The sequence below is a fragment of the Myotis davidii genome, unplaced genomic scaffold, assembly GCF_000327345.1.
Source record: "Myotis davidii unplaced genomic scaffold, ASM32734v1 scaffold93, whole genome shotgun sequence".
NCBI lineage: Eukaryota > Metazoa > Chordata > Mammalia > Chiroptera > Vespertilionidae > Myotis > Myotis davidii.
Genome location: NW_006292095.1, coordinates 5,255,650 through 5,278,733, shown reverse-complemented (window position 1 = coordinate 5,278,733; position 23,084 = coordinate 5,255,650). Strand labels below are relative to the sequence as shown.

Sequence of the window (23,084 nt, the reverse complement as noted above, 5' to 3'; positions counted from 1 at the left end):
TGAAGCCATTCTCTGGAGAATCTGAGTCTAAAGTAAAAGTTCTCAGCCCTGTCTAGGTTGTTAAGGCCAGAAGGTCCGGTTCTGGGTATCTGGGTATTGAATCATGCGGATGTCTGCCTGAAGTCTGTCCAAGGGCAGGGAATGCGGCAGGAGGGGCCCATTGGAGCAGGATGAAGTGTTGTTTGCTGGTGGCCTACTTCTGTGGGTGGCTTAGAGGGTGGGGGATCAGGAACATGTTCTCTGCAATAGGAAAAAACACCTCATTTCAAGAGGTTGGACTTTGCAGCCAGCTAGCCACACTGGAAGCGTGGCTGCAGCTGACCCCTACCCTATTCTGCCCTCCCCTCTCCAGCACAACAGAGGCTGCCTCAGAGAGCATGCAGGGCCCTGGCCTGCAGGGGTTCTTGATTCAGGGTGGAGAGGGTTGGGATGCAAGAGCTGAGCTGATCTGGGCAAGAGGCTGGTCCTCACCTGCCTCAGGGGCTGGTCCCTGACCCTTTGCTCTGCTCCCACGCCACCCCAGTTGCCTCAGTTTCTCATGCAATCCAGACTTCCTCCTGGGGAGGTGCTGGCCACAGGGAGACTAGATGAGGGTTAAAGCCACTAGTCGCAGGTGGCCCCTGAGCACTTGTGATGTGGCTGGTCTTAATTGAGGTGTGCTGGAGGAGGAGCATACACATCAGATTCTGAAGACTTATTACAAAAAAAAGGAAAGTATCTCAGTAATTTTATATATTAATTACATGTTGAAATGATAACATATGAGTTAAGTGAATATTAAAATTTAATATTTTTATTTAATTTTTAAACATTGAAAAAATGTGGCTAGAAAAACATTTAAAATTACATATGCAGTTTGCATTGTACCTCTATTGGTAAGCTCTGGGTTAAAGAATTTGGAGTTCAATGTTAAAAGCCAAAAAGTCTGGAGAATGTGGGATATTTCCCCCCCCAACACCATCTCTAGATGTGTCTCTAGACCAGTTCTCAAATTAGGATCCCAGGTTTTAATCTCAGGGATTTAGAGAATTTTTAAACACAGTATTCTGTTTTCAATTCAATGACCTTTTAAAAATTCTTTTGCAGATGAATTTCAATTAGAAGGCATTTTCATAGGATAAGATTTTCATGTCCAAGGTCAATGTTTCTCAAATTGGAATCCTCGGACATTTTCTCAGGAAATCAGATATTTTTCCCTCCCTTGGACAGGTCCATACTCAACCCAAGTTTAAGAAATCATGTTCTCAGGCCTCCGGATTCGTAGATGGCACTGTGATCATCTGGCAGCTCCGTTCCTCTGTCTTTTCATACTTCCCACCTCTCCTCTTTGCCCCCCACCCCCATCAGCATCCCCATCCTCTTCCTTTCCCAGGAACCCAGGGAAGGGGCAGTCCCTGGGAGAGACCCCTGGGATTGCAGGGAGGCTAAAAGGGATGCCCTTTTCCCACCTTCTTCCTGACATCCACTGACTTTCCTAAGGATGCTGTGGGGCCTTCTGGCCTTCTCTAACTTTTGATGCAACCTCTGAAGCTCACACTTGGGGTGTATGAAGGGAATGAGCTGGGGAAGAGGCAGGCTTTTACTTTCATTCGTTCTTGTATATGCCCTGACCAGGGATTGAATCGAAACCTTGGCGTATCAGGATAACACTCTAATCAACTGAGCTACCCAACCAGGTTCAAGGCAGGCTTTAATTTAAAAGTCACACCATCAAGAACCAGTCACTCACCCTGGCCCCATTAGGGCCTGAATGAGACCATTAGAGGCAACAAGAACTGACGAGACTATTTATGTTTTACCAGCACCACCTGTAATTGAAATAAAACTATCTATCCTAATCCATAAAATGAGAAGAAAAGGGTCCATGAAAGTTCTAATTGCTCATATAGTGACTACTGTGATGTATTTTTGGAAATATCAAGATAACGTTGTGTGTGTGTGTGTGTGTGTGTGTGTGTGTGTGTGTGTGTGTGTGTGTGTGTCACCTTGGAAACCCAGCATCACACAAACCCCTCTCCCTGCCACCTGACCCCTGCTCTCCCACCCCACCCCACCCCCACCAAACTTCTCCCCACAGCCACCCTTCAGGCCCTACTGAGAAATGCCATTGTTGGAGGGACCGCTAGGTGTTAGGTGGGGACTAGAAGGACAGGAAGGGTCTATTTGGAGAGGGATGGAGGGAGGAAGGAGATGAGGGCTCCACCCCTTCCTACTGACCCAGAACCCTTCCACTCTTGCCTCCATGCTGGCCATTGTCTGTTCTCCAGAGCCTCTTGGAGTAGGTGGGATGTCAGATGTCTGGGGTCCTCTCCCTGCCCTGTTGATATAGTCACCCACCCACTCCCAGTGAACTTTGGGGCAGATCTCTTTGACAGCCCCTCTCATGCCTGGATCAGCCACTGTCCGCTCCCTTACTGTCCAGCTCTGAGGCTGCCCACTCAAGAGAAGTCCCAAGGCCTCTACCTCTGGCCTTTCTGGGTCCAGAGGGAGCAAAGAAGGGAAACCTTTGCCTCAGCCCAAGGCAGGCAAGAGTTGGGGTTGAGAGGCTCATTAAAGCGTTTAATAAGCAATTAACTCAAGAGATGAGCCCTTTGGCTGGTCTGGAACTCCCTCCTCCCAGTGGGGTTCCTGGCAGAGAAAGGCTGAGTGGGTGGGCGGAGTGGGTTCACACAGTTGGCTGGGGCCTCTTTCCTCCTCCCCTCAGTACAAATGAATAAATAAACAGCTGGGGCGGGCAGAAAGGCTGAGGCCCCGGGGAAGCCCAGGGCTCTATCCACTTTCTGTTAAGGCTGCAGACAGGTTTAGGGAGGCAAGGGCACTCGGGCTCTCCAAGTTGGGGCCTTTTCCAGGCTGGTAGCGTCCCCTTCAGGTGAGATCCCCAGCTCCCAGAGAAAGTGCTGGAGACCCCAAGAAGGGGCAGCTCCTCCCATCTGCCTCCACTCCTACTGGGCTTCCTGTTCCACCTGCCAGAGCCCTGACCCAATCCAGGTCATTCCTCACCTCTGTCTTCCGGATATTGGGCTTAGGGCTTGGGCAGACAGAGCTGTGGAGGGCTGGAAGGGGGTGCTAGGGGCGGAACCCAGAGGTTCCAAAATATAAAGGAGCATTGCAACTTCACATCTATTCACCTACCCACGTGCATACAGAGTCCTAAGTCAGACCCAGGCCGTAGGGCAGTAGTTCTCAACATTGGCTGCGCATTAGAATCACCTGGGCATCTTTTTAAAATCCTGATTTCGGGGCCTCATCCTCCGGAAATTCTGTTTCTTTGTTATGGGGTGGGACCACAACATTAGTAACAAAGAAACAGAATTTCCGGAGGATGAGGCCCAGAAATCAGGATTTTAAAAAGATGCCTAGGTGATTCTAATGCGCAGCCAAGGTTGAGAACCACTGCCGTAGGGGGACCCAGGGCAGGTGAAATGCCTGATTTGGGACTCACTGTTGACTAGTCTGCCTGAACCATTTGCTGGCTCTCCCTATGGTCTCCTGGAGCTGGTGGTGGTCTGCTGCCTTGCACAACTTTAGGTGGTGCCATTTATACAGAATGCAATGTGGCTGTAATTGTGAAACTGGCTCCCCACTCCATCCACACTTTCCAGCTGTAACAGCACATTCTCCTATCTGTGTTCTCCCTCTGCCTTCAGGCTCTTGAGCAACAACAAGATCACTGGGCTCCGGAATGGATCCTTCTTGGGACTGTCCCTGCTGGAGAAGTTGTAAGTGCTGGGGCGAGGTGGGGTGGAGGTGGGGCATTATGGTCATGGGCAAGTTCAGGAAGGATGAGGAATGCTGGTTGCTAAGGGACCCCACAACCCAGGACCTGCTGGCCAAGAGTCAGACCCACTAGGACCCTGCCCAGGACTTGACTCCCAGGTGGAAGGCAGAGAGGGGTTGGTCTGAGAGAAAGACCAGTTTCTTCACTAGTGACAGCAGAGAGAAGTAGAGAAACTTCGCTGGTCTGAGCAGGGAGGAGCTAAGGGAAGTTCATTAACGCTCTTTAATGAACAATTAGCTAGGAGCGCTGAGCCTCTTAGTTGGCCAGAAGCCTCTGCCTCCTCCCAGCTGGAGGCCCAGCATAAAGAAAGGGCTGAGGCAGGACCTAGTGTGACTGGGACCTCTTGCCTCCTTCCCTAAAAACAAATCAACAAACAAAGCCCTGAGGGGCCAGAGCCCTGGGCGGAGGGTGGGGATAGCGGTCACATCGAAATCTCCATGTACCCACATCCCTCCTCCGTAGTTTAGAGCTGCAGCTTCCATCTGTCCATCGGCCCTACAGACCCAGGCAGGCTGGGGTTGGACTCAGGAGGCCCTGCTGGCCCACAAGAAACTTCTTCCCAGAGTTGGGAAATTGACCCGGTCATGGGCAAGTCACTTAACCTGCCAGATGAGGGGATTGAACCAACCCCTCTGTCCGTTTTCTGTTGAGTTGGCATACTCCAGGATCCACAGCCTGTATGACAGCTCTGGGTCCTGCCTCCTCCACAAAAGACCTGGCCTCCCATCCTACTTGGAGACTGAGCCCCACCCCCTTCCATCTGCCCCTCCTCAAACCCTTCTCTCCCATCTCTGCTGCCACCCTTCTGGGCATTCCCAAGTCTTCCAACAGGGCCCCTGCCCCTCTCTAGTACCATTTTGCCTAAAAGGCTTGGATCAGTGCAATGGAGAATAAGGCGGCAAAGACCCAAAGAGATGACAATCTAGTGGAGACCACAGACAAAGCCATATGTATTAGAATTAAGTAGGATGGGGTTTATATACATCAAGTCCAAAAGAAGGCTGGAAAGTTCAAGGGGAATAGAGATGCAGTAACTACATGACAAGGAGTTTAGATCTTTAACCAGGACAACAACCTTATGAGGTTGTCTCTATTACACCCACCTCACAGGGGAGGGGATGGCCTCTCCTCCAACCCCCCCTCCCCACGCGGTGAGGAAAGCTTCATTAGTGGTTTGGTTGGTGGGGGTGGGGAGGCAGAGCATGTTCTGTCTGATCTGGGCCATTCTAGGCGTGGGAGGGGGTCTTGGGATGTTGACCTTAGCGTCGACACAGCTCTGTGACCATCTGATCCTCTGCTCTGCAGCTCACAAACAGGGTGGTCCAGGCAAAGAGAAAGAGCTGCCACCGAGCTGTTATTTAATGTCTCCTTGGGCACCAACAAACAGGGCAGGTTTTATCTTCCCTGAGCAGTTAGCATTTGGGAGTCCGATTCCTCCGCTCAGCCCAGGCGCAGTCTTAGAGGGCCGACTGGCAGGAAACCAGACTCTCCTTCCAGGATCTTTGGGAGGAAGACAAACCGCAGCTGCCTCTCCAGCCCTTTGCTTTGCTCCACAGGGCCAGTCACCGCCCAGAGACGTTCTCCCTTCTCTTAGCACAAGCAAGCGCCACTCTGAGCCTCTCGTGGCCTCGCTGACATCTTCGGTCTTTACCCTTTCGGTTGATCAGTCAGAGACCCACTGGGTCTGCCCCCCCTCCCCCCATCCTTCAGTCTCATGAGGATAGAGCTTCTGATGAAGATGAAAAGATGGCCTTTTTCTTCCCACCCAGGTCAACATACTGAGTCAGATGCCCCTCCTCAGCACTGTGACTCTGGTCCCCACACAGCAGGTGCATGCCAAGCATGGGAGGCAATCCGGGAAAGTGAGAGAATAGTCCAGGAACAAGAACTAAATCCTCAGTCATCTGAGGCGGAAGGGGTGCTGGGAAGGAGGAAGAGCCCTCAGGGCCCGAGTTTGAGCCCCTGCTCTGTTAGGAATCATTCTTGTCATTCATTCTAGAGAACTTTGTTGAGCCCCTTTATTTATTTTATTATTCATTTATATATCACAGATCTCCCTTATGTATGTGCAAAGCTCTGCCCTAGGCATTGGGAGTGAACACAATAGACCAAGTGCCTGCCCTCATGGAACTTACCCTCTCTTGATGGGACCCGGAAAATAGCAAATAAATGTATATTATGTCAGGAGACAATAAGTGCTACAAAGCAAAACGAATCAGGGTAAGGAGGATAGAAAGCAATTGGGGGAGCAGGCGTTTTATGTAGTGAGGTCAAGAAAGGCCTCGCTGACAAGGTGACTGGGCCTGAGACTCAAGGAATGGGGAAATGGGAAAAATCAGAACGCTAGCAAGAGCAGCAGTTAGCAAGGCCCTCGCGGCCAGAGTATGTCTGGCGAGTCTGAGGAACAGAAGGGCATTGTGACTGGGAATTGGGCAGAGATGAGGTCAGAGAGATGCAGGGGTGGGCGCCAGGTTGGGGGCCTCAGTTTCCTCATCTGTGAAAAGGGGGGTGGTGGGGATAGGGTGATTTGTAACGTGCATTATGGATTTAAAATTCTATGATCCTGTGTGTGTGTGTGTGTGTGTGTGTGTAATATCCACAAGTGCTGCATGTGAAGGAAAAGATCAAAGAGCAAAGTGATGAGGCCAGTTATTCCAAAGAAGGGGAGACCTCTGGGCCAAAGGATGGAGAGGCAGTGCAGGGGCTGGAGGACCCAGGGTCTCCATCCTGGTTGATCACGACTGTATCAGTCGGGATTCTCCAGAGAAGCAGAATCAGTCAGAGATGCGTGTATGTGTGTGTGTATCTTTCTATAATGTACTAAAGGCCTGGTGCACAAACTTTGTGCACTTGGCGGGGGGGCACTCAGCCTGAATTGCGAGAGGATGCAGCCCAGGCTGAGTGACCCCACCGGTGCACAGGGCCGGGGAGGGATGGCCAGCTGGGGAGGGACCGCAGAGGGCTCCAAGGCATGTCCAGCCTGTTTCGTTCAGTCCTGATCAGTCGGACCCCAGCAGCAAGCTAACCTACTGGTTGGAGCGTCTGCCCCCTGGTGGTCACTGCATGTCATAGTGAGCGGTTGAGCAGCCTTAGCATATCATTAGCATATTACACTTTGATTGGTTGAATAGCAGACTGGACGACTGGACATTTAGCATATTAGGTTTATATTATATAGGATAAAGAAATTGTTTTATTTTATTTCTTTATAAAGAAATTTATTTTAAGGAAATGGCTCACATGATATGAGGGCTGGCAAATCCACAATCTGTAGGGCAAACCCACAGGCTGGTAAGTCAGGCAGGAGTTGATGCTATAGTCTTGAGACAGAATTTCTTTTCAGCTTTTGCTATTAAGGCCTTCAACTGATTGGATGAGGCCCACCACATTATCAAAGGTAATCTCCTTTATTTAAAGCCAGCCGATGTGGTTAACATCTACAAAATGCCTACACAAACACCTTCAGACTAGTGTTTTGATTAAGTTCCTGGGTGCTATAGCCTGGCCTAGTGGACACATAAAACTAATCACCACAAACACTATCCCACTATCTCAGAGATGGGAGAGGGCCTGGGCCCCCGCTCCTGGAGACGCTAATTCATCAGGTTGGAAGGGGCCTGGGAATTTCTTACAAGGTATGCAGGCGATTCTCATGCTCATCTGGGGTTGGGAACCAGTGGACCAGATGACCCGTAGACTGTGGGCCTATTCATCACAAATAAGACGCCGTGGCCTGGCGTGCAGTTGGTGCCAGGAAACACTGATCTCTCTGTCCTGTCAGACTGAGACGTCCAGGCTTGGGCAGCCGAGCCCATGGCAGCTTAACATCCCACAGTCCAGAGCAGCAAGTCCTGTGGGAGGGTTGGGGCCTCGACTAATAACTGAAGTAGTAGGTCTGGGCTGCTCCAGAAAATGCTGGCAGTGCCTCCCTGTGCCAAGGGCTCCTCTGCCTCTAAGAATGGGTCCAGTGTAAGCGTGTGGGGGGAATAGGCCAACCTGCTCCCTGTTTCGCAATGCAGGACCCTGAGGCTGGGGAGGGGACAGAAAGGGCGAGGAGTGGGAATGTGCCGGAGTTAATCCCATGGGAGTAACCATGCTCCAGAGAAGTTGGGGGCGAAGGTGAGGATGAGGATGCAGGGGACACACCTTTATCAGCCAGGCAGGATAGACAAGAAACCCTGGAAGAGGGACCAGCAGAGGCAGTTCCTGGTCAGCCCAAGGAGTGTATAGAAGGGCCCAGACATGGGCGGGGGCCCCCCTCTCTGGATTCCACAACCCCTCAGCATGGGCCAGCCTGTTTGTTGCCCAGAGGAAGGATTTCTGGGGTGAGGGTGGGCAGGCTAGGAAATGGCCCGGAGCTTTACTCTGGGATTGAATCATGCCTTTGCCATTTACCTTTTGGGTGCCTCGGGCTCCTCACCTGGAAAATGGGGCAATGCAAGTTTCCCTGACAGGTTGTCATGGGATGTGTTCCTCTAGGGCAGTGGTTCTCAACCTTCCTAATGCCGTGACCCTTTAATACAGTTCCTCATGTTGTGGTGACCCCCAATTTCATTGTTACAAATTGAACATAATTAAAGCATAGTGGTTAGTCACAAAAACAATATGTAATTATATATATGTTTTCCGATGGTCTTAGGCGACCCCTGGGACAGGGTCGTTCGACACCCAGATTGAGAACCGCTGCTCAAGGAAGAGAGCCTGGGACAGCAGGGACTTCAGGCAGTAAATGGCAGTTCCCTTCTCGGAAGAGTTCCAAGTTACAAGATGTTATACGCCCCCTCATTGCGTGGGATTGTCCAGAGCTCCCAGCCTGCAGCAGGCAGTCATGTAGATGAAATGGAGGTGCTGAATGCACTAGGGCTGGCCCATTCCTCTGGCGCCTCGCCTCTCTGCCCAGATCCCCCACCATGCGCAGTCAATGGGGAGCAAGCCACTGCTCGGCTTCCCGGGGCTCCGAGGGCGCCCCAATCACAGTGAGAGCCCTGGACCAAGTGGGCAACAGGGCACACAGCCCCGGAAGAGGCCGCGAGAGGAGGCTGGCGTGCGAGCGAGTGGCTGCGTGGACACCGCCCCCAGAGGCCGTGCGCTCGGAGGGAGGGCCCGGGGCGGGGAGCCGCGCAGCCCCAGGATGATTTGTCATTGCCTAATGAGATTAATAAGCCTGGGGGGCTGGTATGCAGGGGGATGGGCTTCTCATTAGAAGCAGATGGTCATGGGAATGGTGGCAAGTGGGGTCCGGGGGTGGAGCGCCGCTCACCCGCCAGGTGGTTTCCATTAATCTGTAGGCGGGGCCAGGGGGGCGCGGTCCCTCCTCCCCTTCCCACCCCCCTGACTTGGGGAGGAATGCGGCGGGGAGCTGCCCTAGGATCTGGCGCAGCCGAAGGCCCAGAAGGGAGGCTGATGGGTTCAGGGACAGCCCTCCCGCTTGCTGTTGTAGCTCCATGTCTGGCACAGGGTATGTGCTCAATAAATACCTGTTGGATGATATCAGAGATGAGAGGGGCCTGGGGCTTAAGGGTGGGAGGGAGGCTAGGACCATCTTGGCTTTCCTCCCGGCCACCAGACCTCTCCCTCTCCCGCCCCCCCTCCCAGCCCCCAAACCGCCCCTATACCTACGGGGGTGTTTTAAGCCCCTTCTCAGCCAGGCCCCGCTTTCTAGTGAACCCTGGAAGTCCTGGAAGGTTCGGGGAAAGCTGCTCTGCAACCTCCGAACCAATAATTTGGCTTTCAAACCCACAAGCAGGGAGGTCTGCAGGGGCCAGAGGGAGCCAACTTTGTGCCGCCCCACCCTGTCCAAGCGTGGTGCGCGCGCGCTCACACACGTGTACACACGCACACACACAAACATACACACGCACACTGTTACACAAACTCACGCTCAATCTCTCTTGACAGTTTTAGTGAGATATAATTTACATACCATAAAGTTTGTCCAGTTAAAGCATTCAATCCCATGGTTTTTAGTATATTTACCCAGTTATGCAATCATCATCATAATCTAATTTTAGAACATTTTCATCATCCCCAAACCTTGAATCATTAGTAGTCACTCCCTATTTCCTAGCCCTAAGCAACCACTAATCTACTTTCTGTCTCTGTAGATTTGCCTATTCTGGACATTTCATATACATGGGATTATGTGTTTTTTTGTAACTGTTTTTTTGTAACTTGCACTTAGCATAATGTTTTCAAGGCTCATTCATATGATAGCATGTATCAGCACTTTATTCCTTTTTATGATCAAATAATATTTCTTGTGTGCCTATGGCACATTTTTGTTTATTCGTTTATCGGTTGATGGACATTTGAGGTTTTTCCACGTCTGGGCTTACTGTGAATAATGCTACTATGAACATTCCTGTCCAGGTTTTGTGTGCGGATGTATGTTCACTTCTCTGGAATATCCACCAAGGAGTGGAATTGCTGGGTCGCATGGTTACTCTAACTGTCATACTGTTTTTCCAAAGTGGCTGCCCCATTTACACTCCTAGCAATAATGTACAAGGGCTCCAGTCTTTCCACATTTTCATCACCACTTGCAGTTGTCCTTTTTTAAATATATTTTTATTTATTTTGGAGAGGAAGGAAGAGGGAGAGAAAGAGACATCAGTGATGAGAATCATTGATCAGCTGCCGCCTGCACGCCCCCTACTGGGGATCGAGCCCGCAACCCGGGCATGTGCCCTCCAGAATAGAACCCAGAACTCTTCAGTCCACAGGTTGACGCTCTATCTGCTGAGCCAAACCAGCTGGGGCACCTTTTACTTTCTTAATGGTCTCCTTTAAAGAGCAAAAGTTTTAATATTTTATTAAATCCAACTTATCCATCTGCTATTTTGTTGCTTGTGCTCACACACGCACTCTTACGCACTAAGCTTCCCGAGTTTCTATTTTCCCCAGAAGGGTAGAGGATATGATTTGCTCCCAGAAACACACACATACACACACACACACACACACACACACACACACACACACTTTGGCCATGGGTGGGGGTGTCCTTCTCCATATTGACATGGATACAGGGAGAGGGGTGTGCTGAGTCAGGGGAGCCTGGGCTGGGCTGGGCAAGTGGTTTGGGGGAGGGAAGGCTCCATCCGTACCCTGCACCTCCTCCAGGTTCCAAGACCACAGCTCTGTGGAAGCAGAGGGCAGAGAGGGACGGGAGATGCCACATCACAGAAACATCTGTGCATCCTCATGACCTCATCTAAGAAATGAAGGGATCAGATTAGACAGCCCAGAGCAGGGGTTCCTCACAGCCCCTGAAATCATATGCACAATGTTGGGTGTATGCATTTTTCTGGGGCGGGAGTCCATCCTCAAATTTTCAAAAGGTTGTGCTTAGCAATTATGGTGCAGAACCACCGACCTATGAGGGCCTCACAGGTCTGAAGAAATTACCCAAGTTCTGGCGGAGTATCCCTTCCTGCTGCTGGGGAGGGCACCACCCCGGAGCTGCTTAGGGACCAGGGACCAGATGGGAGGGGGGGCTGTCAGAGCTCAGCCCAGGTCCATGCCCCTCAGGAGAGGACCCAGGACTACTGGTCTGGGCGAGCAGGCCAGCTCCCAAGGGCACTGGAGGGGCTGCCTTGGTCTCCCAGGAAGCCACTCTGTGGGTGGGAGGCAGGGGGAAGGAGTGCCAACACTTGGTGGAAGCTCCCCTGTCAGTAGCCCCGGCCTGGCTGGGCTGCAGGAAGTCCAGGGCAGGAAAGCACTGGGGCGAGTGGTCGGCCGCCTTGCTCCCATCTGCAGAGCATCAGTGGGGCAGGAGGGTGGGGGTTCCCGCGGAGAGGAGGGCCGGAGGAAATGAGAATAAACACAAGCGAGCTAGAGGGAAGGGGCGGGGGGCTGCAGCCTCAGCCCCTTGGCAGCCCATGAAGGGAAGTGACACAATGAGGAATGTGTTTCCCTCTGCCGTCCCCCGCACGGGGGTGGGATGCAGAGCCCTGAGAATGGCCAGACCCCAACAGGGGCCAGGGGGCACACGCTGGAATAGCTTCGGAGAAGGGGGGGAGGGGTGCGTGAGGGCGAGGGTCTGGGCAGCAAAAGGGGTGACAGGCAGGAAGGACAACCCTGGGTCCTCTCCAGCCTCCACTCCGCAGGGTGTTCCAGGCCTGCGTGCTTGCACGTCCCCTGCGTGTGCCCGGCCTGCGGCACCTCTCAGCACGCCTGCGTATGGAAGCCTTTCCCCTGGGAAGCTGACCCCTTCTGGTAGCTTCCCTTCTTTCCCAAGGGACCTCGGGCTATGGAGGCTGGCTGAGTCCTTGGTATGAGCGGAAGCTGGGGTATGAGGACCCTGGGCCATGGTGTTTCATTGCTCGGCTCTCTCTCTCCCTCTCTCACTCTCTCACTCTCTCACTCTCTCACTGTGTGTGTGTGTGTGTGTGTGTGTGTCCCCAACTGGGACGGTCAGTGGGAAAACAGGCCCCCTGGTGGGAGGGCACCTCCCCATCCTGGACACCCATTTCCTCTCCTCCCAGCAGGGAGCTGGCTCCGTTAACCCCCTCCTGCCCGCAATCCAGAGCTGTCCCTGAGGCTTTGGCAGGAGAGTCTGTCCCTCATTCTGGGCTGGAGAGTGGCAGGGGCTCCACTACCTTCCGTCCCGGCTGTGCCCTGCTGGAGCTCAGCCCGGAGTGGTACTTCCCTTGCCACCTTCTCTCAGCCTTGTGCCTCCTCGGAGACCCTGGGGGGAGGCGGGCACAGGACTGAGCAAACCCCCACCCTAAGGGGCCAGGCGCTCAGGTGATTCATGGCCTTGCCTTGGAGGCCGGGGGCCCTGCGACCAGGTCAGCATCCATACAGTCATCAACCCGCTGCCTGGCCTGTTTCCTCACTTGTCAGCTGGAGAGACTCGCAGGATAGCCATGAAACACCTCCGACAGCCAGGCAGGGGCAGATTCCATCTTTGCAGAGCACTTTACAAAAGACTGCAACACCCATTTTGAAATGATTCTCACAACCGCCCCATGAGACACTCAAGGCAGCGCAGAGGTGGAGCCAAGGCCTCCCAACCCCGAGCCCAGTGCCCTCACTTCTTGTTCACATGCTCCGCTTCCTGCTTCCTCATCTGCGGCCCTGGCATCCCTTCTCCTGGCATCTACATCCTCGCTCGTCTTCCTGACCAAGTACCCCTTACGCCAGGCAGGAGGCTGCAGAGACGGGTTTGAGGGGCAAGGGGCCTTCATCCAGCTTCCCAACCAGTGCTAAGGAGTGGCGGAATTTAGGAGGAAACTGAGTCCCAGAACTTCCTGTGACAGTGAGGCTACCAGGCCCCAGGGGAGCGAAGGGAGGGGAGCGGGGGTTGGGCAGAGCCCGAGAGGTATGAGGGCCTCCCCACTTTCCTCCCGCAGGGACCTGAGGAATAATGTCATCAGCACCGTGCAGCCCGGTGCCTTCCTGGGCCTGGGGGAGCTGAAGCGCTTGTAAGTGGCATGTCCTGCCCCCAAACCTCCCGTTATCCCTGCAGAGAAGGCCCCATGGATCCCATGAGCAACCACCCCACCTACTCACCCACCATCCCTTCTTCTCACCCACCCATAGCGGCCCCCTTCCCCTCACAGCATCCTGGCTGGGGGCAAAAATTTGAACCCCCAACCTCATCTCCTTTTTCACTCTGCTTCCCACACAAGCCACACTTTTGTGTCCCCCCCAAGGGGCTCTGTGTGCAACCACGTGGCCTGCTGAGGTTGTGTGTGTGTGTCTTTCTAGAGATCTCTCCAACAACCGGATTGGCTGTCTCACCTCGGAGACTTTCCAAGGCCTCCCCAAGCTTCTCCGACTGTGAGTGAGGGGCAAGGGGCGAGGGAAGGCTCACCCCAAAGGACGGTTAGGGAGGAGGAAGGCAGCTCCAAACCCTTATAGATCCCTGCCTGCTCTTCACTCCCCGCTCCTCCCTCTGGCACCAGAAGACCTTAAGATCAGCTCACTGTTCCCTGTCCCCTGCAGAAACATATCTGGAAACATCTTCTCCAGTCTGCAACCTGGGGTCTTTGACGAGCTGCCAGCCCTCAAGCTTGTGTGAGTATCTTTTCCCAGCCCAAGGACTCAGACCCCGCCTCATTCCTCTGCCCTGGAGGGAGGCGCCTGGGCACCTGACCACAGTGGCCAGCCTGTGAGGAGGCAGGACAGACAGTGGCTGAGACTCCACCGTCGTTGCCTTCCCATGATTGCTGGGCCGGTGCAGACGTACCCACGGTTGCCCTCTCCAGCTCAGTCCCTCCGTGGGGCTCCATCCTAACTCCGGGAGCCCACACTCCTCTGCTCCACTCCGTGCCCTCTACCCACTCTGCAGGGACTTCGGCACCGAGTTCCTGACTTGTGACTGCCGCCTGCGCTGGCTGCCGTCCTGGGCCCGGAATCACTCCCTGCAGCTGTCCGAGCGCACGCTCTGTGCCTACCCCAGTGCCCTGCACGCCCAGGCCCTGGGTGGCCTCCAGGAGGCCCAGCTGCGCTGCGGTGAGCAAATCCTCACCCTGCACACCTCCCGGGACCCTGCCCACCCCTCAGGCCCAGGCTCCCTCCTGAAGGGCCTGGCCGCCTCCAGGCTCCCTCGGCCTGAAGTGTTCCTGGGTGGTGGGCAGGTTCTCCCCGGGCATTCTTTCCCTCAGATCCCACTAGGGGTCACCTTCCATCAGCTTTTCTAAACTTCCCTTGGGCCTGCTGCTTTATGTTTTCATCTGGGGTGCCGTGTGCTGTGGAAACGAGAACTTTTACTAGTTTGTTCTAAACCCCCCTGCCCTTCGCCTGTGCTCCTAGCCCTGGAGGCCTCCTCCTGCCCACCTCCCCTCCCCACAACCCACATCCCAGGCCCCTCCTGGACTCTCCCACACTGTGCGCTCAGGCCCCTGCCCTCTCCTCCCACAGAGGGGGCCCTGGAGCTACACACGCACTACCTCATCCCATCCCGACGCCAAGTGGTGTTCCAGGGGGACCGCCTGCCCTTCCAGTGCTCCGCCAGCTACCTGGGCAACGACACCCGCATCCACTGGTACCACAACCGGGCCCCCGTGGACAGCGATGAGCAGGCGGGCATCCTCCTGGCCGAGAGCCTCATCCACGACTGCACCATCATCACCAGGTAAGGCCCCGCTGCCCCTTCCCAGCCACAGCACCCATGTCCCGCCCCCCAGAGAGCTGTGCCCACACACGTTCCCGGGAGTATGCCGCCTGTGTCAGAGTGCGCATGTGTGTGTGTTCATGGAAGGCCAGGGCTACGTCAACGGTCCAGATAAGGGATAGAAATTAATTGCCTAATAGAGAAAATGATTATATCTGACATTGCTTTAGAGCTTTTACAGAGTATGCTATAATGGCTCTCACCTGTGTTATCAGGCTCACTCTCTCCAATCGACTTGTAACTATGGAAACCACTACCTTGCTTACCTCTGACTATAAAATAAAGGCTCAGCTTGCCTGGGGATCTTTCTCTGTGACCTCAGCCAGGCACAGGAAGGTCCACGGAGACTAAAGAGAGCTAGAGAGTTCTGAACGCTCTCTCCGTGTAAAACATTCTTCGCCAACTCCATCCACACCTTTGGGACCCCCTGGACCCCTGGGGCTGGACCCTGGCAGTAAGACAGCTATTCCCTCCATGATAAAGATGGGGAAAGTGAAGTTCAGAAAAGCATTATCACAAGGCCAATCAGAATGAAAGGAGTATGTCCTTGTGTCCCTCACTCAATTGAAGAATAAACAACCTGAAGCTCATCCTACACACCCTGGGGCAGGGCGCCTTGAGTGGCCAGGCCCGGGGTGCTTAGGGGGGTGGCATGGCCCCTGAGTACCTCACCGAGCCAGCCCTGCCCGCCTGCTTGCAGTGAACTGACCCTGTCTCACATCGGTGTGGGTGCCTCCGGCGAATGGGAGTGCTCCGTGTCCACGGTCCAGGGCAACACCAGCAAGAAGGTGGAGATTGTGGTGCTGGAGATCTCTGCCTCCTACTGCCCAGCCGAGCGTGTCGCCAACAACCGAGGGGACTTCAGGTTCGGTGTGCTCAGCTGTCCCAGAGACCCAACAGCTTCCAACCCAGCCCCCCACCCCACCCCCAACTCTTGCATCTGAGACCACAGGTGACCAGGGTCTCCCACCCACTCTAAGCTGGAGAAAGCACTCCCTTTAGTCACTCAGCTCCAAGTCCTGCTGTCGTATTCAGAGACCTCATCTTCTGATTATAACCACCTGAAATGTGTGGTGCGGGTCAGAAAGGATTTTATTTGCTTCTTTAATAGTTTACAAAGCTCGCCCACTTGAATATCACATTTAATATCCCAATGGGTCTCTCAGTTAGGAAGGAGGTATGATTCTCCCCATTGTACAGCTGAGAATACTGAGGCCCAGAAAGGATAAGTGACTTGAACGTGGGACTCAAGTCCAGCTTCCATAGCACCAATGACAGCACTAGCAGTACAAATACAGCTAGAAAGTGGAGCTTGGGAACCCCTTGAAGGCCAGCCCCAAACCACTCTTCTGGATCCTTTCCTCAGAGGGTCCGGCATCACAGTTCTAAGGGGAGGGGTGGGGCCCTTGCCTTGAGGGGCCTGGGTCATTGGCAATTCCTGCCTCTGCCCCCAGGTGGCCTCGAACTCTGGCTGGCATCACAGCCTACCAGTCCTGCCTGCAGTACCCCTTCACCTCGGTGCCCCTGAGCGGGGGCACTCCAGGTACCCAGGCCTCCCGCCTGTGTGACCGAGCTGGCCGCTGGGAGCCAGGGGACTACTCCCACTGTCTGTACACCAACGACATTACCCGGGTGCTCTACACCTTCGTGCTGGTGAGGCCAGGACAGGGGGCGGTGGGCACCCCATCAGCTCTGGTTCCAGGGACCGGGAGGGGAGAAGCCTCACACGCTCTTCTGCTCCCTGGGTGTGCACCGTGAGGGGCTCTTGCTCTCCTCCAGCTCTTCTTCTTCCAGGGGATTCATACCCCCAAGGCCACACTGAGGAAGTGCAAGCCACCCCAGCATCTTCATCCCCCAACACAGCAAGGGCAGCCTTAAGGGGGACAGCAAGGACAGCATGAGTCAGCACTGTGCTTCAGCCAGTGGCCTAGAAGTGGGCTGCCTTGAGTCGTGATGAGCTCACTCCTTACTCTGCCTGCTGTCTTGGTTAGACCCAGCCGGTGGACCAGACCCTCTCCCCAGAGCGTTAGCACAGAGGAGGGGCCCCCAGGGGCAAATCTGGAGAAGAAGGAGAAAGACTGGACTATCCACTATGCTTCCCTAGCGTTCCTAGATGCCCATCAATGCCTCCAATGCGCTGACCCTGGCCCACCAGCTGCGAGTGTACACGGCCGAGGCTGCCAGCTTCTCAGACATGATGGATGTAGTCTATGTGGCTCAGATGATCCAGAAATTTTTGGGTTATGTGGACCAGATCAAAGAGGTGAGATTCAACCAGGCCACTGGGGCCCTAGAAACTTCCTGTTCCCCATTTTCTCAAGCCTCTCACACCCCAGCCCCTGGATACCAAACCCCACCTGTGTCTCAGTGACTCCCCTTGCCCCCCTCACCCCCCCAGCTGGTGGAGGTCATGGTGGACATGGCCAGCAACCTGATGCTGGTAGATGAGCACCTGCTGTGGCTGGCCCAGCGAGAGGACAAGGCCTGCAGCGGCATCGTGGGGGCCCTGGAGCGCATTGGGGGGGCCGTCCTGAGCCCCCACGCCCAGCACATCTCTGTGGTAATGTGGGTCAGCCAGGAGGGGGCTCCTGGAGGCCTGACACTGGGCGGGAACTTAGAGTCATCCCGAAGGGAAAGGCTTCTCTCAGGCAGTAAGCCCTCCAACTGTGCACCTGCCATGAGCACCGAACTTGGCTAGATTCCCAGCCGTGTGGCCTCAGGTCCTGAGTAGTCGGGGGCAGTGAAAGAGAGGGAGGCAGTGACACCGGGGACGTTACGCTCGGCGTTATGGTGGGGAACCAAGTTGCCGGGGGGATAGCACTGTGATGGCGTGTAGAGTAATGGAGCCTTCTGTCCCCTGAGGCGAGGGTGACATTTCCGATGGTGGGTCGTGAGCCAGTTAGCAACCACGGCAGAACACCTACCACTTGCAAGATATTGTGCCGGTCCCTCGGGAGATGCAGGGGGTCAAACAGGCTGCTCTGCAGCTTAGTTAGGGAGGCAGAACAAGCCCGAGTTAAGAGGGGAGCAAGATACAAGGTGGGGTGTGAATGCATGGGAGGAAGGGCCTTAGGAGGAAGAAGGCACCATGCCAGGGACGTAGGACTGGCCAGGCCTGGGGAAGACAGTGAGGAGTAAAGGCAGAGGGACAGGGCCTGAGCAGACAGGGACTGCACAGTCTCAGGCAAGAGAGGCCAAACCGTATCTCAGAGGGTCGGGTGACAAGTTCCCTGTCCCTAGAACTCGAGGAACGTGGCATTGGAGGCCTACCTCATCAAGCCGCACAGCTATGTGGGCCTGACCTGCACGGCCTTCCAGAGGAGGGAGGCCGGTGTGCCCGGCGCCCGGCCCATAGGCCTTGGCCAGAACCCCTCTCCCGAGCTGGAGCCCCTGGCTGATCAGCAGCTCCGCTTCCGCTGTACCACCGGGAGGCCCAACATTTCGCTGTCATCCTTCCACATCAAGGTGGGCACTGGGGCAGGGAGGACGCTAAGTGGGGAGATGTGGGTGCCTGGTGAGGGTAGATGATCTGAGAGGAGACAGGACCCAGAAAAGGGGGTAGGGAAGGCAGAAGGAGGGGTAGGAAGACATCAGAGTCCCAGGATATCTGGTGTCTCTGAGGAATTCCTGTGTCCCCCCCAGAACAGCGTTGCCCTGGCCTCCATCCAGCTGCCGCCCAGTCTCTTCTCGTCCCTTCCGGCCTCCCTGGCGTCCCCAGTCTCCCCAGACTGCACCCTGCAACTGCTCGTCTTCCGAAATGGCCGCCTCTTCCGCAGCCATGGCAACACCTCCCGCCCAGGAGCTGTGGGACCCGGCAAGAGGCGTGGGGTGGCCACCCCTGTCATCTTTGCAGGAACAAGTAAGGGGATGAACTCTGGGTACCAGGTACCCAATGGGATCCCTCCTAAGTGTCCTGTGCCCCTTCATCCTGCTCTTCCTCACCTACCAGCGCCCCCTAACATCCTGGTGGAGGTGGCAGAGAATGGTGGCCCCTCACCATTTCCAAGGAGGAAGGGGGACACAGACCTCCCATAAGCAAAGCGGTTGGTGGAAAAAGGTTCAGGAAGACACTGGATTTTACATCCCAGATGTGTCAGATTTCAAAAGGGCTCTAAGTACAAACCCTTGACCCACCCAGACCTCCCTCCGTCCCACCTTCCTCCAGAGTCCCCTCTTTGCCTGGGCTTTCGCTCCCTCGGCATGACCTCCTGACCCCAGCCCTGGACTCCTCTTTTAGATATGTCACCACCGCACTTTTGGCACTTAGAGTGGGCCACGTCCCCGTGCTTTTATTTTTATTTATTTATTTATTTTTAACCCTCACCCAAGGATATGTTGTTGCTTTTTATTGATTTTAGAGGAAGGGGCAGACACACACACACACACACACACACACACACACACACACACACCTTGATTGGGTGCCCTCTGCAGGTGCCCCAAATGAGCTGGAACTTGAAATCTGGGTGTGTGCCCTGACTGGGAATCGAACCTGCCACCTTTTGGTGTACAGGACAACACCCAACCACTGAACCACACTGGCCAGGGCCCAGTGCTTTCATTGTGATTCATCCTGGTGTCTCCCCAGTGAGACTAAGGACCTGGGAGCAGGCCCACATTTGGCATCTAACTATCCACCAAGCCCAGCGCACACCCAGCCCAAGGGGGTTCTGTGCCTGCCCAGCTGCTGCTTGGTTCCACCCAGCCAGCCCCACCCCCGCCCCCACTCCGTGGCCTTGTGTGTGGACTTCCTCCCCCCTGTAGGTGGCTGTGGCGTGGGAAACCTGACGGAGCCCGTGGCCATTTCCCTGCGGCACTGGGCTGAGGGAGCTGAACCCGTGGCAGCTTGGTGGAGCCAGGAAGGGCCCGGCGGCGCTGGGGGCTGGAGCTCCGAAGGCTGCCAGCTCCGCTCCAGCCAGCCCAATGTCAGCTCCCTGCACTGCCAGCACTTGGGCAATGTGGCCGTGCTCATGGTGAGGAGAGTAGGACTGGGGAAGTTGAGGGCCAGGGGACAAGGGAGGTGTGTGAGGTGGAGCTGGGGCTCTCTGATCACCCAAGGCCACAGAGAAATCAAGGACAGCAGCCTTGTCAGGCCCCAAAACTGTCAGGACTCAGGGCAATGTCCCTGATCCTAACCCAGGGCCAGTTACCAGTTCTATCTGAGGCACACCCCCCCCCCCCCCCCCCCACACACACACTTTTCATCTTCATGAGACAGGGAGGTCCTGCTTCCACTCCCAGAATGAGAGAGCGGGTCTGGCACTACCCAGCCTGGTCTTCTGAGACCCAGCCTGCAATCCCCGATGGCCAGGTTATTAAAGTGGGGAAAAAATCTGGGAACATTTGTCCTTTCTAATCACCCTCCTTATTCACCCCCATTCATTCCCTCTTCCTCACCACATGTCACACCCTGAGCAGGCATGCAGCTGTAGTACAGACAGACTTTCCCCTCTCTCCTCATCTCCGGTGTCCAGGCTGGGGACCTGGAAAGTTCCTACAAAGGCAGGCAGTAGATTATTAATGCTACAAAGGCCACCTTTCTAAGTGGATATCATGGTACCTACACCTTTGTCTACGCAGATGGAATAAGCTGAGGATCAGACTGGGTTTGGGAAGAGGAAAACTGGCCTGGGGCCTGGTCAGGACTCCACGGGACAGCCCTTACCTGGCTTCCTATACATACCTCCTCTCCCTACTCTTCCCAGGAGCTGAGTGCCTTTCCCAGGGAGGTGGGGGCCTCGGGGGCAGGGCTGCATCCAGTCGTGTACCCCTGCACAGCCCTGCTGCTGCTCTGCCTCTTCTCCACCATCATCACCTACATCCTCAACCACAGGTGGGAGCTGTTGCAGGAAAGGAGGGTGTGGTGGGAAGACTTGGGGACGGGGGTGTCTCACTAAGTACTGGCAAGTGTTCCTTTCCCAGGTCGGTCCACATGACTTTGCCAGGCTCTTACCTAGCATTGCATTTGAAGGTTCTGGGGTTGGAAAACACATTTTGTGGGTTAAGACCTGCCTTCCCTGGAGCCTCTATCACATTCCCACATACGCATGCACACAGATACCTGCCACCCCCTCTGTGGGCCTCCCCATGGCCTTGAGACCCCCCGGGTCTGACCTTGGGCTGGGTGGCCCATTAATTACTGTTTCTGGGGCAGCTCCATCCATGTGTCCCGGAAAGGCTGGCACATGCTTCTGAACCTGTGCTTCCACATGGCCATGACCTCTGCCGTCTTTGCAGGAGGCATCACACTCACCAACTACCAGATGGTCTGCCAGGCGGTAAGAGGAGAAGGGGCTGAGGTGGGGGTTGGGGAGCTCCAAGATTAGTGATGGCAGCCTGGGCCGTAGGGAGGGGCAGGAGAGGAAAAAGGGGACTCATGCTACTAGGCCCCAGCTCCATTGTTCTCCCTGGGTCCAGTCTTACTTGTCAGGGGAGAGGAGCATGAGAGTAGAAGGTAAGAAGTAAGAAGCAGGAAAACTAGGAGGTGGGACTTCAAAGTGGAGAGGGAACCTGCAATGGAGGAGAGGTCGGGGGCGAAGCAGATAGCAGTAACTAAGTCATGGAGTCACCAGAGTGGGGGGAAAGCCTGGGGTGGACGTAGAGAGGGTAACAGCAAGGACAGACCTGGAGGAAGGTCTGGGGGAAGTTGGGGGCTGGGAAAATGGGAGGAGTGGGAGCACACTGTGGGGCTGAGGCTCTGTCCTGGCCCCAATGGAAGCAGCCCCTCCCTGGATGTGGTAGCTGTCCCAGCCTCAGCACCTTGATCCCACAGGTGGGCATCACTCTGCACTACTCTTCACTGTCCACCCTGCTCTGGATGGGTGTGAAGGCCCGCGTCCTCCACAAGGAGCTCACCTGGAGGGCGCCCCCTCCACAGGAAGGGGACTCTGCCCCACCTGCTCCCCGTCCCATGCTCCGGTACATGCTTCCCGATATCAGCTTTTCAGGGGGGAAGGGCTCAGAGGGGGGTGTAGAACACCAAATCAACTCTCCCTGGGGGATGCAGGGTGGGTCCAAGGTCCTGGGAGACCACTGTCCCAACGACAGAAGAGGCAAGCTCTAGGTGGTGCCCGGTTGCTGAAGGTCATGTAGTGGGCACTGAGAAGGGAACCTGGAAACACTCAAATTCTGCACTTAGATGAGAGAGAGGTCTGGCCTCTGTCCCTTAGAATAGTCTTGGCCAAGTCCCCTAGGGATCTACCAAGCCTGCCTTGTAGCTCCTTGCATCCATGGCAAAAAGTCCTGACAGAATTTAAAGGGGAAAGAAGATGGGATGGAGACCCCAAGTCAAGGGTTCTGAGCACCTGGTTCCTCTCCTTTGCTCCTCCTCTCTCTGACTCCCAAAACCCATTCCTTTCCAGGTTCTATTTGATCGCTGGAGGGATCCCACTCATTATCTGTGGCATCACAGCTGCTGTCAACATCCACAACTACCGGGACCACAGCCCCTAGTGAGCACACTGCCTGCCTGCCCCAAACCTACCCACCCCAGCACCAGATGCCTTCTACTCCACTGGCAGGGGCACCTGCCGGCTCACCCAGCTAGTGACCCCCACCCAAGCCCGTGCATGTTGACTAAGCCAGTCTCTGCCTGTCAACTCACTGCATCCTGTCCCCACCCACCCAGCCTCTGGACCCCGCCTCAGACTTGCTCCCTCCTCATCCACTGCCTGTGTCTCTCCTCAGCTGCTGGCTGGTGTGGCGTCCAAGCTTAGGAGCCTTCTACATCCCGGTGGCTTTGATCCTGCTGATCACCTGGATCTATTTCCTGTGTGCAGGGCTGCATCTGAGGGGTCCTCTGGCACAGAGCTCCAAGGGGGTCACGAGCAGGGTCTCCCTGGACCAAGGGGAGGAGCTGAGGGGTTCCACCAGGCTCAGGAGCAGCGGCCCCCTCCTGAGTGACTCGGGTTCCCTTCTGGCCACTGGGAGCGCAGGGGTGGTGACGCCCGGACCCCCAGAGGACGGGGACGGCCTCTATTCTCCGGGAGTCCAGCTGGGCGCGCTGGTGACCACGCATTTCCTGTACCTGGCCATGTGGGCCTGCGGGGCTCTGGCCGTGTCCCAGCGCTGGCTGCCCCGGGTGGTGTGCAGCTGCCTGTACGGGGTGGCGGCCTCAGCCCTGGGCCTCTTCGTCTTCACCCACCACTGTGCCAGGCGCAGGGACGTGGGGGCCCCCTGGCGCGC

General features: G+C 55.4%; 1 protein-coding gene across 1 annotated transcript in view; it reads left to right on the top strand.

The window, feature by feature from the left end:
- ADGRA2 (adhesion G protein-coupled receptor A2) overlaps positions 1–23,084 on the top strand; it is a 28,384-nt gene that overhangs the window by 3,223 nt on the left and 2,077 nt on the right. Inside the window, exons 2-19 of the mRNA XM_006765648.2 lie at positions 3,648–3,719; positions 13,135–13,206; positions 13,493–13,564; positions 13,730–13,801; positions 14,076–14,239; positions 14,648–14,861; positions 15,601–15,765; positions 16,355–16,553; positions 17,014–17,163; positions 17,299–17,460; positions 18,141–18,365; positions 18,543–18,759; positions 19,665–19,873; positions 20,606–20,733; positions 21,055–21,178; positions 21,673–21,818; positions 22,262–22,351; positions 22,587–23,082. Of these exons, the coding sequence (XP_006765711.1) occupies positions 3,648–3,719; positions 13,135–13,206; positions 13,493–13,564; positions 13,730–13,801; positions 14,076–14,239; positions 14,648–14,861; positions 15,601–15,765; positions 16,355–16,553; positions 17,014–17,163; positions 17,299–17,460; positions 18,141–18,365; positions 18,543–18,759; positions 19,665–19,873; positions 20,606–20,733; positions 21,055–21,178; positions 21,673–21,818; positions 22,262–22,351; positions 22,587–23,082 (2,977 nt within the window). The remainder of the gene's footprint in view (positions 1–3,647; positions 3,720–13,134; positions 13,207–13,492; positions 13,565–13,729; positions 13,802–14,075; positions 14,240–14,647; positions 14,862–15,600; positions 15,766–16,354; positions 16,554–17,013; positions 17,164–17,298; positions 17,461–18,140; positions 18,366–18,542; positions 18,760–19,664; positions 19,874–20,605; positions 20,734–21,054; positions 21,179–21,672; positions 21,819–22,261; positions 22,352–22,586; positions 23,083–23,084) is intronic.